The 16763-nt window shown below is 43.3% G+C and overlaps 8 protein-coding genes across 8 annotated transcripts; 4 read left to right on the forward strand and 4 right to left on the reverse strand.

Moving 5' to 3' along the window:
- Window positions 1-760: 760 nt before the first annotated feature.
- Window positions 761-1898, forward strand: BYT42DRAFT_500495 (WD40-repeat-containing domain protein; the record flags this gene model as incomplete). The annotated part of the gene is made up of 6 exons (XM_051564705.1): window positions 761-870; window positions 974-1068; window positions 1141-1228; window positions 1295-1380; window positions 1544-1641; window positions 1710-1898. 6 exons carry the CDS (start codon window positions 761-763, stop codon window positions 1896-1898), a joined length of 666 nt encoding a protein of 221 aa, XP_051420841.1.
- BYT42DRAFT_43060 (uncharacterized protein) lies at window positions 1899-2551 on the forward strand. Its single transcript, XM_051563480.1, has one exon. It carries the CDS (start codon window positions 1996-1998, stop codon window positions 2395-2397), a length of 402 nt encoding a protein of 133 aa, XP_051420842.1. The 5' UTR covers window positions 1899-1995; the 3' UTR covers window positions 2398-2551.
- A 395-nt stretch (window positions 2552-2946) lies between these two features.
- Window positions 2947-3332, reverse strand: BYT42DRAFT_474301 (ubiquitin-like protein; the record flags this gene model as incomplete). Its single annotated transcript, XM_051563594.1, has 3 exons — window positions 2947-3077; window positions 3157-3203; window positions 3277-3332. Coding segments are annotated over 3 exons (234 nt in total), but the record flags the coding sequence as incomplete, so codon positions are not given.
- A 672-nt stretch (window positions 3333-4004) lies between these two features.
- Window positions 4005-5223, reverse strand: BYT42DRAFT_500279 (kinase-like domain-containing protein; the record flags this gene model as incomplete). The annotated part of the gene is made up of 2 exons (XM_051564695.1): window positions 4005-4928; window positions 5038-5223. The coding sequence occupies 2 exons, from the start codon at window positions 5221-5223 to the stop codon at window positions 4005-4007; spliced, it is 1110 nt and encodes a 369-aa protein (XP_051420844.1).
- Window positions 5224-6736: 1513 nt separating this feature from the next.
- BYT42DRAFT_577747 (uncharacterized protein) lies at window positions 6737-9288 on the reverse strand. The gene is made up of 2 exons (XM_051569209.1): window positions 8760-9288; window positions 6737-8603 (listed from the first exon to the last, which is right to left on the reverse strand). The coding sequence occupies exons 1-2, from the start codon at window positions 9165-9167 to the stop codon at window positions 7119-7121; spliced, it is 1893 nt and encodes a 630-aa protein (XP_051420845.1). The 5' UTR covers window positions 9168-9288; the 3' UTR covers window positions 6737-7118.
- A 2904-nt stretch (window positions 9289-12192) lies between these two features.
- BYT42DRAFT_577752 (ribosomal protein S2, flavodoxin-like domain-containing protein) lies at window positions 12193-13456 on the forward strand (the record flags this gene model as incomplete). Its single annotated transcript, XM_051569210.1, has 2 exons — window positions 12193-12211; window positions 12293-13456. The coding sequence occupies 2 exons, from the start codon at window positions 12193-12195 to the stop codon at window positions 13096-13098; spliced, it is 825 nt and encodes a 274-aa protein (XP_051420846.1). The 3' UTR covers window positions 13099-13456.
- Window positions 13457-13535: 79 nt separating this feature from the next.
- On the forward strand, window positions 13536-15059 carry BYT42DRAFT_577757 (rab protein 6). The gene is made up of 10 exons (XM_051569211.1): window positions 13536-13604; window positions 13681-13914; window positions 13976-14034; window positions 14119-14188; window positions 14259-14275; window positions 14336-14408; window positions 14471-14582; window positions 14659-14743; window positions 14814-14892; window positions 14958-15059. Exons 2-10 carry the CDS (start codon window positions 13848-13850, stop codon window positions 15020-15022), a joined length of 627 nt encoding a protein of 208 aa, XP_051420847.1. The 5' UTR covers window positions 13536-13604; window positions 13681-13847; the 3' UTR covers window positions 15023-15059.
- On the reverse strand, window positions 15060-16677 carry BYT42DRAFT_577760 (uncharacterized protein). Its single transcript, XM_051569212.1, has 8 exons — window positions 16538-16677; window positions 16395-16459; window positions 16232-16330; window positions 16104-16174; window positions 15957-16040; window positions 15869-15900; window positions 15584-15801; window positions 15060-15508 (listed from the first exon to the last, which is right to left on the reverse strand). The coding sequence occupies exons 1-8, from the start codon at window positions 16557-16559 to the stop codon at window positions 15152-15154; spliced, it is 948 nt and encodes a 315-aa protein (XP_051420848.1). The 5' UTR covers window positions 16560-16677; the 3' UTR covers window positions 15060-15151.
- Between the last annotated feature and the right edge of the window lie 86 nt (window positions 16678-16763).

Raw genomic sequence — 16763 nt, forward strand, 5'->3', positions numbered from 1 at the left:
TTCTGCCTGGTTCTCGACACTTCCCATTGTCAATGATGACCAAGAAGCACCGATTGTGTACAGCTATCTGTTGGATCTTTTAGAAGCGCATCATCCCAGCATTCTCGGCCATAACAGCTGCAATATTCCTAGCCTGGTCAAAATCTTTACCGAAGTACTTGCGGCGAACATCCTCCAGCAAGACTTGGCAGCTCGTATGGTCAATGGATTAAAGGTGATTCTCGGCGGTGTGGACGAAGCATCACGTAATCAATTATGGAACGCGATTGCCCCCGAAACAAGATCCATTTTACAAAAGAAAGGATACATCTAATTTGAAGACGATTTCAACCTCTCTTTCTCTCTTTAAAAAGTAGACCTTTTTTTTTTATCTTTTGCTTCATACAGTAATTCTTTTCATGTTATTTTTACCACTCTTTTTCTTTTATCTTTCCGTCTTCATTTCACTCTTTTCCTTTTTTTTTTTTTCTTTTTTAAATGGTAAATGTTTTTCTTTTCATATTTTTACATGTCATCATTGTCTTGTTTTAATGGAGATCTTTTCTTTACTCTATACTAAAACACATGTTTTTCTTTTTGCTGTATTTGGATCCAATCCGTCTATGACTTGGCCAAAAAAATTGCGCTCTGGTTGAATCCAGGGAATTTCCATTCCATCAGCCACCTTGATTTTTCAAGACTGCTTTTACTTTAATGCCTGATCTTGAAAAAAGGCGATCATGCTTTTTGTCGGATTGAAAAGTGTTGAGCTTCCCCCGTGATGAACAAAGTACCGAATCCGTTGAAATTCAACCAAGCTGTGTTTGACTTTGCACTGCATCCGACCGATGATCTGGTAGCCACAGGATTGATTAACGGCGAGATTCATTGGTAAGTACCTCCGTTGCAAAACAGAGCCATGGCGCCAAGTGAGCCAAAAGCTGATCAGGCATATGATGCGGTGCCTTTTTTGTTTTCCCTTCTGACGTCAAAGCTATCGTTATGGAGTGGAAGAACATCAAAGTATTTGGACAGCCAAACCGTTTAGAAAGTCCTGTCGAGGATTGGAATTTTCTCCGGATGGAAATGGTGTGTATATTTGATTTGACGCATGGATAAAATGGCTTGATATTGACTCGTCCTATTTTGCCACGACACTAGGTTTATATGGTATTTCCAAAGACAGATCAATTCAGTTCATGGATACCGCCACAGGTCAATTGATCCGAAGCAAAACCGAAAGTCATGAGTAAGTGGATAGGACTTGTCATGATCACATCCGTAGGTGGTGCCTGACGCCAATGTTTTTCTGCAGAAATCCATTAAACGTACTGTTATGTCTCAATGAACGTTTGTTGGCCACCGGTGATGATCAAGGAATTATCAAGCTCTGGGATAATCGTAAGCCCGAGGCGGTCATGACCTGGTCGGAACATGAAGATTTCATTGCTGATATGGCCTACAATGCTGAACAAAAGACATTGGTGGCTGCAGGGTAGGTTTGGCGAGAAAAATCATTGAATGACGCACTCTGATACTAATTACCAAATGCATGGAAATAGAGGTGATGGCTATTTATCAACATGGGATATTCGTAAACCTGATGTCGCGGCCATGTCAGACAATATGGAAGATGAGCTTCTGTCCGTAGCTCTGGTCAAGGTAAATGGCTACACTTTTTTCTACAAACAAATTTAGTTGGATGGCTTATCAGCTTCCACTTCCTTTAGAATGGTCGCAAGGCAGTGGTAGGATCTCAAGAAGGAGTTTTGAGTTTATGGTCATGGGGTGATTGGGGCGATTACAAGGATCGTATCATTGGCCACCCGAACTCCATCGATGCTATTTGTAAACTGGACGAGGACACCATCTGCACCGGAAGTAGTGACGGCCTCATTAGGTATGAAAAAAAGAGCTAAAGAAAAAATCCATCCAGCCGACTTACCGTTTGTGCATAGAATCGTGACCATTTTACCTAACCAGTTTCATGGCATCATTGGTGATCACGGTGAAGGCATGCCTATTGAGCGGATTAAATTATCTCATGATAAGAAATATCTCCTGAGCTGCGGTCATGACGAGTCCTTACGCTTCTGGGACGTGGCCCATTTGTTCGAAGAAGAAGACGACCAAGAGGAGGACGAAACCAAAGAAGATACAGAAGATAAAGAGAGCTCTTTGTCTAGCACGGCGTTGCCTGTTGAAGCGGAAAGTAATGAAAAACAGCCGTCTGACGAGAAGGAAGACAAGAGTGACAAGGAGGACAAGGACGATGACGGTGACCAAGACAGTTGGGATGACAGCGACGATTCGGAACCCAAGAAATTATCAAAGAAGAAGCGTAGAAAACAGCAAAAGAAAGCGATGCAAGAGCAGAAAAAGCCAAAGAAAGCATCGACCTTTTTTGCCGACCTGTAAAACTTGCCAGCTCATCCCTTTTCTCCATCCTCATTTCTCATAATCTTTTTGCTGCGAAAAAAATAGAACAAGACCATCGCATGATTTTTACCCGTAGTTTTAATTTTTGATTTTGCATTAAAAAAAAATAGCGCATTTGTACACAATAATCCATGAACATTAGGTCAGGACTGTGTGAACATTTCATCAGGTAACCCTTTCCTTTTGTTGTTCTCCCCACATGCCTCGTATGAAAAAACGCAAGAGTGAATCGATTCAGTAGCAGATATTTTGATTTATTACAAAATGAATACGAGCAAATACTCGAGACACCAACCAGGGGGCGATACGTTTATTTCAACTAGATAAATAAGAGGTTAAGCACAATGGAGACGTGGTCAATTTTAATGAATGCAAAGATCTTACCTTCTTCTTGGGACGGAGTTGGTTGGTATGACCGCACTTTCTCTTACGGCAGTTGGTGGCACGAGGAGGAAGACGAGCATAGCACTTGCGGCAAATCATCTTGTCACAGTTGTACTTGGAAGCCAAAGCCTTCAAGGAGGGTTCAATGATACCACCACGAAGACGAAGGACCAAGTGAAGGGTGGATTCCTTTTGGATGTTGTAGTCGGACAAGGTGCGGCCATCTTCGAGCTGCTTACCGGCGAAAATTAAACGCTGCTGATCCGGAGGAATACCTAATATATGGAAATCGTCTCATCAGCATCGTCGTCATTTTTCTAGATACTATAACCCAAGCGGGTGAGACCCACTGACCTTCCTTATCCTGAATCTTCTGCTTGACATTGTCAATAGAGTCAGAGCTATTTTTAAATAGTGTAAGTAATGAGGATCTGAGTTATCATTTCTACAGTTTTTTGTTCGTTGCATTTTTACCTCTCGACCTCAAGAGTGATGGTCTTGCCAGTGAGGGTCTTCACAAAGATCTGCATGGTGCTTTAAGAATGATAATGTTAATTTTTTATGTCAATGTAAGGAACAACAACCCCTCATCCATCTTCATCCTTATCCATCCATCCATCCATCTTTGCATCGAAGACACTATAGGTCATCCGTGCCGTAATATCTGTGGCTCCCCCTATCTATCTATGCCAGTATAATACATACAATCTTCGCTTTGAAGTGTGGAAGGAATCCTCATCCGTGGCAGATTCCAGCACATCTATCAACGTTTCGCACCGAAAATTCGCGACATCTGATTGGCCCAATTCGTGCCCGAACAACCCACCCAAAGAAAAATGGGCTATCCCTGGCTTCCTAAAACCCCCACTCCGCAGGATTCGTTCCGTCCACCTCTATAGGATAGTAAAGAATGAAAATAATGCTATTCAATGTTGACAAAACAATTTCTCTTGTACATTCAATATGAAGTCATCTCGTTAATGGTCAACAATAGCCAATTTTGCACAAAGTTCTATTAACGATGGTGGGTGCCATCTGCTTGCTCATAACTACTGAACAGAGTGCAGTGACAAGCGGACAATCGAGGAGATGAAGAAATATAGACAAGTAACAAGGATTACAATAGTACAAAAAGAATGAATAATAAAGAAAATAGAGTTACAGATTTGGAAAGAGGGGGGGGAGAGAGAGAGAGAAAGAGGTTATTCTGACTGACAGGTGTATATGCGAGAGAGCCAATCATTTTTCAGCGCTTCTTCTGATGTTATCCGTTTGGTCGGGTTGGGATCGAGCATGCGATAGATAAGCTTTTTGGCGCCAAACTCGATACCCTCCAGTACATCAAAGCCTCCTTCTTTGGCGCGCTTTCGGATCGTTTCTCTTGCTTTAAGAACGCCCTGTTCGCGCTCTTTTTCAAATTGCTCTTTATCCTGTTCTGAGAGACACGAGATGGTAGATGTGCCCATTCTTTGAGACCGTTGTCGACGAGCATTTTTACGTTCTTCTTCTACCAGCTGACGGAATTTCAGGTATCGATCGAAAGCTTCGTCTTCGCCCTTTTTAGCATAGTGCCATAAATGACTTCCTGTGCGCATCGCCATATAGATGATGGCACAACTCCATATATCGACCTTTCGCGGATCATATTCCGGTTCCACAAATTCCTCAGGTGCCATATACGGTTCGGACCCCACCAATCCTTTGCTGTAGTGAATTACTTCGCGTCCTTCTTCATCTGCTTCCCAAGCAACCCGGAAACAATCGGCCGATCCGAAATCGGAAATCTTGACACATCCATCGGCAGTGAGGATCAGGTTCTCTGGTTTCAAGTCACGATGAGCGACGCCCATTTTGTGAAGGTAAGCGACGCCACGCAGCAACTGTTTGAAGAAACAATTGGCTTCTGGTACCGCTAAACCTTCGGAAGAATCATAAATCAGGTTGAATAGATCTCCGCCGTTGCAGAATTCCATGACTTGGCAGTAAACGGGGGAATTTTCGCTTTGTGGTAACAAGTCGAGGGTTTGAATGACATTGCGCTGGCGTAAAGTGGAAGCGATGCAGAATTCAGATGTCAAACGCTTGACATAATCTTTAGCTGATTCTGAGTTTCGTTTACGAAATTCCTACAAATGGTGGAATGAATTCAGCAGAGAGATCAAGAAATTTTTTTTTCTCTACACAAGGAAAAGTGGACTAATACGATGCCAGTTTTCCCATTTCTATTCAACTTACTTTGACAGCATAAAGACGTTCGGTCGAACCTTCTGTCTTATGAGCCACACGGACCACCCCAAAGGCCCCTTTTCCAATCACTTCTTGGCAAGTGCCCCATTTCTGTGCAAGGCAAGAATAGGATGGTGTTCGCTTCAAACTGGCATCCATGGCAGCTCGTTCCTCATGAACGGCATCCGGGGGCATTTTCTTATCTGGCCAGTGCGGCAGACGAAAAGTACCTCCTCTCTGGGAATCGCGATGGAAAAGACCGTCCATCAGGGTAGTGAAGCGGCTAGGCGGTGGAAGGGTCAAATGATGTGAATGAGTGCCATCCTCATTGAGTTGGAATCGGGGTATATTGGATTGAGGCACCGTCAGAGGTGGGCGTTGAGATTTCACCGATGGGGCTTCTTGTGTGGAAGATGGTGTATTTGGCTTGATGGGTGTGGGGGGTCGATCGGCTGACCCTGGAGAATGGAGAGTGCCAATTTGCTTCGGAGAGGATAACGACCGATCGATGGGCGGTTCGGCTCGATGGCCACCTTTACCGGGATAATGAAATATGGTCTGAAAGAATCCCATATTGATAAGTTAACAATATACAAAAAACAATGGAAAAGCAGTAAAGGAAAAAAAAGCCAAGTAAAAACAAATTCACTGGGGGAAATTTAATAAAACTTTCACCACCGAAAAGTCCACTCTAAAAAAAAAATTCATGAAGTAATCCATTACGAATATTATCGGAGATTTAAATGTGATACAGTGAAGTTGGGTTTTTCTGTTGTGTTATTTTGTCCTTGTGTTCATGAAAAAAAAATGTATCTTCGCAGTAAGAAGAAAAATCCTTCTTTCACCTGTTTTTTGTCTATGACAGGAATGACACATGTGTCATGTCAGATGTCAAATTGTGCAATATTGATTTATTTACCTGTGCTGGTCTTGCACGTTCAAGTTCTTCATGGAACATCAAACCATGGCCAGGCAACTTCCATCATGACAACTAGGCGGAATGATGACACCTTTTGCGTTATCAATCAAAAAATCCTTTCTCTTTTTATGTTTTCTGCTTTAGTGTATCCGGCGTCAGATGTATCGTGGATATGGTGCTGTATGATGTCAGGTTTTCGCAATCATACATAGATAACCATTTTCTGAATAAGCTACTATCACTCAATCTCTCTTCTTTTTGTTTTTTCCTTTTTCTACTTGCTTATAAATTCGGTCTGTCCGAATTTTCGGAAAGGTCACATCATTTGTGCTGCAATATTGTATATTCATGGAGGATGAATTTTGGCATTGCAGCGCGTAAGATGACGTATACAAAAAACGCTATCGAGCATGCTTCTGCCTGAGCTATCGCCATGAGCGTGGAAGACGGTGGGTAGAAACAGTGAGCGATTTGAGAAAAGTTATTTTTTCTTGGCAACGAGCTTGAAAATTTCATGGACAAATTAGGCAGTCGTCAATAGAAAATACTAACTGCGTAATTTAATTGGACCTCATTTTTCTCCTCTACTCTTGCTTTTTTTCTTGACCTAACGTTAAGAATACGATAAGCCTCGCCTGCTTTGAGAAAAGTCAATATTGATGGAATGCGCAGAGGAGCAATAACCACGACACGAGTCGCATGGTCAACCGGCGTTCTGGTACGACAGCGTTTAATGTTAGCGAGAACAATGGAAGCACTGCACTGTAAAACTTTGAGAACTGGTTGTAAGTCCACGAAAAATTTATAGAACTAATATCAGAATAGCTGACGAGATGTTTAAAGAAGAACAAACGAAAAGGACATCATGAACGAGTACCGGTCAAAGATGTCGGATCAACAACTCGACATACGTTACACAATGTTGGAGACAATACACCAGAACGGCAGCCATTTTCCCCAGTAAGTACTCATTCCTCTAAATGCATCCATCTTTTTCCACGCCTCTTTTTCCTTTGGATCCTCTCTCCGCCTAGGAACATCATTTAGGGCACTCATTCCGAACTCCTTGACTCATTTTACTTGATTTTGAAATTATCATTACTTATACTCAAACTATACGAGGCGAGTGTTCCTGAACGTACATTCATCACATGCATGTATATTGAACCGATCAAGTTTCTTCAGTGGTTGCATCCTCCAAGCGTTTCAGTCGAGCTTCGCGTAATTCCTTCTCTTCCTCTTCCTCTCGCGCTTCTTCTTCTTTTTCTTCCTCTGTCACTTCTGGCAGTCCAAGTTGGGATCGGAGCGATTGCATCTCTTTTCGCATCTTTTGTATCTTGCCGTCTTTCCGTCGATTATCGTTCTTCAGACGCAAGATGTATTCGAATGAGTGTTGCAGTAATACCACTTTGCTCATTTGCTTGACAGCCTTTTCTTTCTGACTTGCGCTTTCGCCATCGTCTTTGGCCGCTGCATCCTCCAACATGGCTTCCAGAACCTCTTTACGTAATGAGTCGAAACTTTGTTTCAACGTATCTCTGCGTTTCTGTTCCGCCGCTTTATGCGCAGACCGACGATTCTCAATTCCTGATTGGATGTTCGTGTTGAAATCGATACCAAGACTCTTGGCTTTGCCTTCACGTAGATTCTGATAATTGCTTTTCGACGCTAAAAGTGCCGCCGCTTCCTCCTCTTCAATGGATGATAGTCGTTTTCCATTTGGTTGCAGTGATGGGGAAATCAATGGCTTCAACGCACGAGGCGAGGCCACCGCTGGTTGTGGACCCAAGGCGGCTGGAGATACAAGTGCTGCAATGGTGTGATCGTTCAGCATATGCGGTCGCGGTGACGGTCGCAGGCCTGGGGACGTGAAGTTGGCCGATTTTGGAGCGGATATCCGTCGTCGTTTGATGGGAGAGGAAGATGTTTTGGATTTGGTGGAAGAAGGTTGATCTTGGATCATGGCCGCCGGTAATGATGGCATATTGTCGACGGCTGAAGAACTGCCGCCCTTATCCGGCGTGGAAGCAGAAGCTGACCCCAAGTTGCCAGTGACACCACCACTGCCCAGTTTCATCAACAGCGAAGGCGTCGCTGGCGCTAGTAAATCAGATTTCGGTAACGCGCGACCCGTGGTGGTGGTGGTCGTCGTCGCCGTAGCAGTTGGGTAGAAATCCGAGGTATTGTTCATCTGCGGGGATTGGAATCCGGCATTTTGAATGCTGGCGTGCGTTTGGGATGCCGAGTAGGCGACCTTTTGACGTAATGAGGGTTTTCTTGACGTGTTGGCGGCGGGGTGTAAATGGGGCGAGCTCTGGGTGAAAGATAACAGCGGACTCACATAGCCTCCTCCTCCTGTTGCTCCTACAGCACCGTGATTCGCCATGCTTGGTGGTTGCGTGCCTTGTAACTGGGTGCGGAGCTGTTGTTGTTGCCGTTCAATCAACGCCAGTTTCTGCTGCAGCATGGTTGCGGACGGCTGTTCATTGGCGGACGGACGATCAAGACGATGATCTCCGAAAGAAAGTGATCGGTGTGAAGGATGCAATGCAGGTGAAGTGAGTGGAGAGAACCCGCTTTCTGAAGTGGTAATGGTGGTGTGCGATTGAAACGAACTGGGTGGTATTGCAGGAGATACAAGTGGTGTAAAAAATTCCTGTAGAAATAAAACAACATTATACACGGTGAGCCTCAACCCGTTGCTTTTTTGAGAGAAGAAAAAATAATAATTTAAATCGCAAAAAAAAGGTGTAATATATATAAAAAAAAAAAAAAACAATCCAGTGATAAAAATAAAAAGAGATGGTCCTACCTCTTCATCAGGATATTCTGATATACTCTCTGATACATTATTGTTGCCCATTGGATGTTGGTGGGGAGTATGATAAATGTCCAAGTGAGTGGTGTTGCCATTATTGACAGCCGATATTTGTAAAGGAGACATCGCATATCCAGGATTTTGTCCAGCTAATAAACCGCTTCCTGTATACGCACTGCTCTCATGACCGTCGGGAGTCAGCTGTGGTATATTGTAAGAGAGTTCCTGTTGCGAATGTGATAGTTGTGTTGGATGTGCACTATGGAAATCGCCCGTCGTATCCATGAAGGAGAACATGTCAGCATGGGCTTGATCATCGGCATGGTCATTGTTCAATTGTTGATGAAAATGCGTTTTAAAGAGATCACCGGTATCGGAAAAGTCAAATGAACTAAAATCCATGGTGATGAGGATTTTGTTTAAACCGGAAAGAGTGGCTCCAATATGAATATAAAAAGTGGTGCTAAAAAAAAAAAATAAGAGGAAACCCGGCTCTGTCCAACTAAAGCCAGAAAAAAAAAGGGAATCACTAAGAAAAAAAAAAGGAAAGAAATTCCGGAAATCAAAGCCGATCAAGGTTTCATTGAGATTCAAAAAAATAAGAAAACTATCAAAAAATAAACCACAGGCATTGGCTTTTTCTTGATTCACCCTTGTTATGCAAAATATCAAAAACTATTATTTATTTCTCTTGCCCACTCACTCCCGGTTTCATCATCATATAAAAACCGAGCATTTTATATATATATATATATATATATATATATACTATTTATTGTTGATCGGGGAACCTCCTTATCCCAAGCCCCATCTGACCATCGTTTAGGGTTTTTTTTTCATCAAAAAACCTAAAATAACAGGATCCTCGCGCGATCGTTTATGGTATAGCAAGCAATATATATCACCACCGTTAGCCGGTTCTTCTTTAACCAAAGTACAGAGTGCGTTGTTCCTCTGGCGTATAGTATTTAAAAGCAACCTACTGACATTCGGATGGGCCCATGGATACCAAAGTCATACTATAACATGGACGCATAATGTTGTGTTTACAATGCTGGTTCTCATGAGGATGCAACTGTCTTTGCCAATTTTCTGTGTGACCGTGGGAACACATCCGCACCAACTATTAAAACTCCTTGCATATGATCTGAAAAAAGCAAAACAGATCCAAAGCCACATCATCGTATTCAATGCAGTATATTTCGGTGGAACCGGATTCTCTTTATCTTTTTTTTTTCTTCTTTTTGGGCTCTTTGATATTTTGATATTACATCAAATTTAGTCAGATGTTACTTGCACGCTATCGTGTGCAAATACCACACGTGTGTATCTACGGCCAGTGATCTTTTAGGTACCTCATAAGCTTGTATTACCGATAAGGTACACGAGAAACTTTGAGACTCTCCATCTATCATCGACAACTGAAATCCCAATTTTTCATGTCAACCAAGACCTTTGTTGTTATATTCTCAATACTTGTGCCAAATCAATTCAAGTCTTGAGTTAATCACTCTAGGAATCCTCCGTATTATGTTAGGTGTACATCTCTTCTGAGTATGTTGAGGATTCATACTCTACTTGTCATTAAGCGGTTGTATCGCTAAAAGGCACAGTGGCCGGAAATATGTTGATCACAGTGCATATCAAGTGATTAGGAACCTGTCACTCACACAACGGTGCAAACGAATGGACAGCGCCCACCTCGGATGCATCGGATTCATAGCTAAGCATCATCATACGTACTGTGGGCACTTGAAGATCAACTGAACAGTTCATGTCGGTGGACTTTCAAAAGCCGCGTAATTCATGCACTGGCTGCCGCAAACAGTTAGTTCAAATTCAAACAGAAACTCTAATTTGAATGATACAACATTGCAGAAAATTAAAAGCTTATCTTTTTGTGGCAACTCCTGAAAGAAGATGACACTATGCCACATTGTACGTGGTTGATGACGGTGTTCCTATCATTTTGGATATCCTGTATCCGATACTTGCAAAGTTCTGGTTTGGAAAAGTCGACAGCGACATGATCGGCGAATGTGGTTGTGAAAAAAGGGGAAGGGGAAACTCTTGCAACAAAAGATAACGAGAAAGAGCCTCCAACCAGAAACAACTTTTGTAAACTCTGCGCTGAGAGCCTTGAGCGACGAACTAGTCGATTCTTCTTGTCTTCAGTCGCAAGATGCTGTTCAAGTCATGTTTGACTGCCATGCTATCCCAGCTCTCCTTCAATCCTCTTTTTGTCAGGAATTACCAAGAGCGCCACTTGTTACGCAGATGACGCATTCGAAGCCAACAAATCAACCTAGAAGTACTGAAACAGAACTCATTGTTCGTGATAGACAATGTTCGCCAGCTTTGCGAAAATGGTCGATGATCGGCGTTCGTTGCGATAAGAACTGGACACAATTCCGGTACAGTTGATCCAAAGGGCTCCCTTGCAAGCGATGGACATAGCCTATCAATGCATCAACTGCTGAATTTTATATAATGTCAAGGATTCAAGAACAGCTGCTAAGCCGAAGATCAATTAACCGATGAATGCCAGTGGGCATTAAGGACTTTTGCCATTAAAAAGGGGCACGACTAGAAATAATTTTATTCTTTACCAAAGCTTGAATCTGTTATAGCTTGTTGAGTTACCCCGGCAAGAACGAACTTGTCAAAAATAATGTAGATATTATGGAGCCCGCAAGCCAGGACAAAAGAAAAACAGACATAAATGTGAAAGCAACACCTCGGCCAGTCACTCCTGAGAAATCCATTGCAACCTACTACATAAACTTCAGAAAACGAGGACTAACAACAGGAAGGTTTATTGCAGTGGACGGGAAGTGTCACCATAAACCTAGCCAAATATACGATTTCCGCTGGTTTATTGCCATAGGAAATGCGGTCAACAAGGGGCAAAGTAACTGGCGTTGCCAACCAATACCGATTTCGATCACGGAAGGGTTGCTGTGATGACAGCAGGAATTTATGCTGATCGCAGCCCTTGCCCCTCTGGTCAATAGCCAAGGACAACCAAATGCTTGTGCTTTGTGCCCTCTAAGACTAGTAATCCATTGGCCAAGCGTTTTGAAAATCGCTCAATTGTTTGTGGCGCGCCCTTGTTTGGGGCAGACGCACTGACAGTTTCGGGTCGTCGGACATTTAATTAACGAGTCGAAGTTTCCGGTCCGGATATTTGCGGCACAAATGCACAATTGTTCCGGTGATCATTGTAGGTGGACCCTGAGTGGGCAGCATCATTTAATTACACCAAGGCAGCCCACCATGATGAACCTTCTCTTTTCTGCACATTTGGTATGTCGACAGTAACGAGATCATGATGGAACAGCATAGATGGATGCTGTTAGGCGATGGATGGATGGATTGAATCTAACATATAATCGATTTTTTTGCCCCTGATGATAGACTCATTACGATGTCTCGTCTTCCTGCCAGTAAGTAGACACTATGGCTGTCTAATCGTTCACCATGCGTGCAAAATTGTACTCATTACTGTTTTCCCTTTTTCTTCTCAGTTCTCAGCCCCTCCGAGGAGGACATTCAGCTCTTGTTGAGTGCTCAGTGCCACATTGGTGCCAAGAACGTCACTGCCCGCATGACTCCTTATGTCTACAAGCGCCGTGCTGATGGCATCAACTTGATCAACCTTGGTAAGACCTGGGAGAAGCTTATCTTTGCTGCTCGTGTCATTGCCGCCATCGAGAACCCCCAGGACATTGTTGTCATCTCGGCTCGTCCCTATGGTCACCGTGCTGCCTTGAAGTTCGCCAAGTACATTGGTGCTGAAGCTATTGTTGGTCGTTTCACCCCTGGTACCTTCACTAACTACAACACCCGTTCTTTCCGTGAACCCCGTCTCATCATCTGTACCGATCCTCGTTCGGACTTCCAGGCCATCAAGGAAGCTTCCTACGTCAACATCCCCGTCATCTCTCTTGCTGACACTGATGCTCTTCTTCAGTTCGTTGACGTTGCCATCCCTACCAACAACAAGGGTAAGCACGCTCTTGGTTTGATCTACTGGTTGTTGGCCCGTGCCGTCCTCCGTCTTCGTGGTACCCTCGACTACGCCACCGCCTGGGACGTGATGGTCGATATGTTCTTCTACCGCGATCCCGAGGAGATCGAAAAGGAGCAGGAGGCTGCTGCTTTGGAAGAAGCTGGTGAATTCTCCGCCACCGAACCCGCCACTGGTGACTGGGCCGTTGAAGGTGAAGCTGCCGATGTCGCTGGCGTCGCTGCCGACTGGAGCGCTACCCAGGCCACTGCTGACTGGGCTGAGGATGCCGCTCCCGCCGCCAACTCTTCCTGGGAAGCTTAAATTCTTGTGGAAAAATCTCCATAGACATCCTAGATTGTAATCTATAAAACATCAAAACGCGCTCATCCATTGTTACTTTTACATAATATACGATTTGCGCGAAAAAAGATAATGGCGAAAAAAAAAGAGACAGTCCAATCGATATGTGTTTATGAGCATCGCATTTTGGAGCGAACACTTTATCTTAGACCTCGGGCTAAGAAAGGAAGGGTGCGATTCAAGAATTGGCTGGCGGAAGCCATGTCGACAAACAGATCTTTTTTGTCAGTGATTCTTGCGAAATAACAATGGTGTGATATCAATGGATGGAAATTATCATCCCATTCACAAGGACAAAAATGCCTATTATAAATTGCAGATGCTCTAGTTGGAAATTTTTGCTTTTTGATAAAATATTATGGCTTCATTTTTTTTATTCAGCATGCTATTTGAATTAGCAAGAATATTCATGGATGGTTTTTTAGACATCGATGATTCTTTAGACATCGACATCAAAGAAGGACATGGTTGGTATAGGCAACAACGCATGCGTTTTTCATTGTAACTATTCTCATTTTTGCGCCATTTGAAACTCCATAAAAGGATACGCGAGAGAGAGTTTTTTGTTTTTGTTTTTTATGACTTTGAGCCGGCGAATACAGTGATGGTTGCACAACTTTGATTCGACGGAAATTCCCCCCTTGTTTTTTTGGGTTTATTTGAATTATCTCCTCGTCCTACACGCCCGCTCCATTTCACCGCTCTTCATCATGGCCATGAATGATATCGGTAATCCCTTGAAGAAATTCAAGCTTGTGTTTCTCGGTGAACAAAGCGGTGAGTCAATAAACACGGACATCAGCTCCCCCATTCTCATCCACTCACTTGGTGATGGCAGTTGGCAAAACCTCGCTTATTACCCGGTTTATGTACGATACTTTTGACAATACTTACCAAGTATGTAAACGAGCCATGCTGTTTGATAGCGGTTGAATTATGGCACCAATCTAAAAAAAAAAAAATCCATGGTATCTTGGCTAGGCAACGATCGGCATTGATTTTCTATCAAAAACCATGTATTTGGATGACCGAACGATCCGTTTGCAACTGTGTAAGTACAAACATAGCAAATCAAGCGCCCAATGGTCCACATCTTTTTAATTCTTTGTCACTGTATACAGGGGACACTGCTGGTCAGGTACAAAAAAAATAGTCTATTTTCACACCTTTCAATCCTACTGAGCAAACCAACCTATAGGAACGGTTCCGCTCACTGATCCCAAGCTATATTCGAGATTCATCCGTGTGTGTAGTTGTATATGATATCACAAGTAAGTCACGGCATCATTTCAAGGAAGTTCCCAAGGCAATATTTTACCAATTCGGTATGCAGATCGAAACTCATTTGTCAATACGTCACGGTGGATCGATGATGTGAGAGCGGAAAGAGGCACCGATGTTATTATTGTTCTGGTGGGCAACAAGACGGATCTGAACGATAAACGGTACGTGTAAAACTTCATTGTGGCAGGAGTCAGTACACACACACGACTCACGAAGGATCCATACTTTTTTGTTCAGACAAGTGACCGTTGAAGATGGCGAGAAAAAGGCCAAAGATTACAATATCATGTTTGTGGAAACAAGTGCCAAGGCAGGATACAATGTAAGTTAGGGTGACAGGAACTGCCAGTAAGGGATCCACTTGGTTGTTGACCAATATCTTTTGTATTCAGGTCAAAGCCTTGTTTCGCAAGATCGGACATGCATTACCAGGAATGGAGAATAGCACAGACGACGGTCAAAGAGAACAATGTACGTAGCATTTTGATGTTTGAAGCTTTGCTCCATCTAACGCATCATTCTCAATGCCATGTTAGTAACCAAGGTGGATCTCAGTGAGACATCAGCGATAAAACAAGAAAGCAGTTACTGTGCATGCTAAGGAAAAAGAGAGGGAGAAAAAAAAGAAAGCAAAGAGTTTATGATTCTATTTATTTGTTTACACATGTAATGACACCCATTTGTTTATTTCAGCGAGACGAGTTTAACCTACATCAAATACACATATATATCAGTGGTGTGATTTCCTCATCAATGCAATTTTTAAACTTACCTCGAAAATAAGGGTGGCGTTTTTGGGAATACGAGCCGAGCCACGCTTACCGTAGCCAAGCGCGGGAGGAATGGTCAATTTACGTTTGCCACCGAGTTTCATGCCCATAATTCCTTCGTCTAATCCGCGGATCACTTCGCTGCGACCCAAAACAAACTCAAACGGTTTTCCTTCCACGTTTTTATCAAAGATTTTGCCATTCTGCAATTTGCCAATAAATCGGATCCCAATGCGGTTACCCTTCTTGGCCGAACGACCCTCTCCCGCCTCGACATCTTGCAATACCAAACCATTTTGTAACTTGGTTGTGACAACCTAAAATGCATACTGGTATAAGCAAAGAAAAAAGGAGAGTCTTCAAGCCGAAAACCGTCCGCGACTCTTACTTACCTTTGCCTTTTTCTCGTTTTGCTTCTTCGCGCCCTCCGTTTTCTGCTTCTTTGGTGCTTCTGTTGCCTCCTCTTCAGTTTCGGCGGTTCGCTTTTTCTGATTCGCTACCTCTTTCTTCTCTTTCTTTTCCTCTTCAGCCGCAACCAGTTCGGGCGCTTCAGCGTCCTCTTCATCCGAGACCATATCATCAGAATCAATATCGCCATTCAGATAAGCAGCTAAAAGGAGCATGAACACGCATTAATTTGATTTCATTTAGAAAGAGGGCTGTTTTTTCTGGCTTACCAATTTTTTGAGGATCGATGCCTTCAGGCACACTAGAACATGTGGTTAGTGATTATCCTATTGAGGTGTAATTCGTGGTGGAACGTACTTCATCAATGTTTTGTCATCTTCATCTTCGGAGACACTTTCGGCGTCAAAGTCCAGCTCGTAGTTGCCGGTCAAATGGACGGTACTGAGGCACAAAGTGTGAGTTTGCATCGATCGGGGGTTCCGATGGTATTGACCATTGACTTACTTTTGTCCAGTGACTGTAAAGATAATTTCTTCGCCTTCTACAAATCCGATGTTCAAGAGTTGCTGCTCAATCTATGGAAGAAATGCATGAGATCAAGCCACCGATCAACCATGGGCGATCGACCGTACCTTGCCAGGGATCAAAGTACACAACACAAAGTCTTTTTCGTCGACCTTGACTCGTACACTGCACCGACCCTTTCCCTTGACCGTGCTGTCGAAAGCCGCCTAAAAAAGCCATCCAAGAATAAGACAAAGAAATCAGAGTGCTCTTGACAAGTAATCGGCTTACCATGCGAATTCTGAAACCAGAGGAAACATTGCGCTTATAAGTCTTATTGGGGTGGATCGCGAGACCTGACAGAAACCGTGAAGGATTAATAACAGGCGCGTTTTAAAGGGTCAAAACACCCTTGTGGGTAGGAGATTATTTACCGAAAAAGCCTTGAACACTCATAATAATATATATAGGAGACGAGACCTTGAGCAACAATAGAGCGGGGCCTTTTCGAGAAGAGCCCGAACGAAAAAAAAAATTCAACTGTTGTGACTGTTCCACAACTTACTTTTTTGCATGAAAAATGGACCTTTTTACTATCCGACGCACAACAAGATACTGTCGATGGACTGGCTGCTTTTTCGATCACTCTCAGCTAACACT

Source organism: Radiomyces spectabilis (genome assembly GCF_025331425.1).
Source record: "Radiomyces spectabilis strain NRRL 2753 chromosome Unknown BYT42scaffold_10, whole genome shotgun sequence".
Classification (NCBI taxonomy): Eukaryota; Fungi; Mucoromycota; class Mucoromycetes; order Mucorales; family Radiomycetaceae; genus Radiomyces; species Radiomyces spectabilis.

Bases quoted from the DNA above. Each gene is read 5' to 3' on its own strand.
- BYT42DRAFT_43060 (XM_051563480.1), top strand. From the start codon at position 1,996: ATGCCTATTGAGCGGATTAAATTATCTCATGATAAGAAATATCTCCTG.
- BYT42DRAFT_577747 (XM_051569209.1), bottom strand. From the start codon at position 9,167: ATGGATTTTAGTTCATTTGACTTTTCCGATACCGGTGATCTCTTTAAA. The intron at 8,604-8,759 runs GTAGGACCATCT...TTATTTCTACAG, and splicing joins CAGAATATCCTGATGAAGAG to GAATTTTTTACACCACTTGT.
- BYT42DRAFT_577757 (XM_051569211.1), top strand. From the start codon at position 13,848: ATGGCCATGAATGATATCGGTAATCCCTTGAAGAAATTCAAGCTTGTG. The intron at 14,409-14,470 runs GTAAGTCACGGC...TTCGGTATGCAG, and splicing joins AGTTGTATATGATATCACAA to ATCGAAACTCATTTGTCAAT. The intron at 14,893-14,957 runs GTACGTAGCATT...ATGCCATGTTAG, and splicing joins CGACGGTCAAAGAGAACAAT to TAACCAAGGTGGATCTCAGT.
- BYT42DRAFT_577760 (XM_051569212.1), bottom strand. From the start codon at position 16,559: ATGAGTGTTCAAGGCTTTTTCG. The intron at 15,901-15,956 runs GTACGTTCCACC...CACATGTTCTAG, and splicing joins GATGACAAAACATTGATGAA to TGTGCCTGAAGGCATCGATC. The intron at 15,509-15,583 runs GTAAGTAAGAGT...TATGCATTTTAG, and splicing joins AAAACGAGAAAAAGGCAAAG to GTTGTCACAACCAAGTTACA.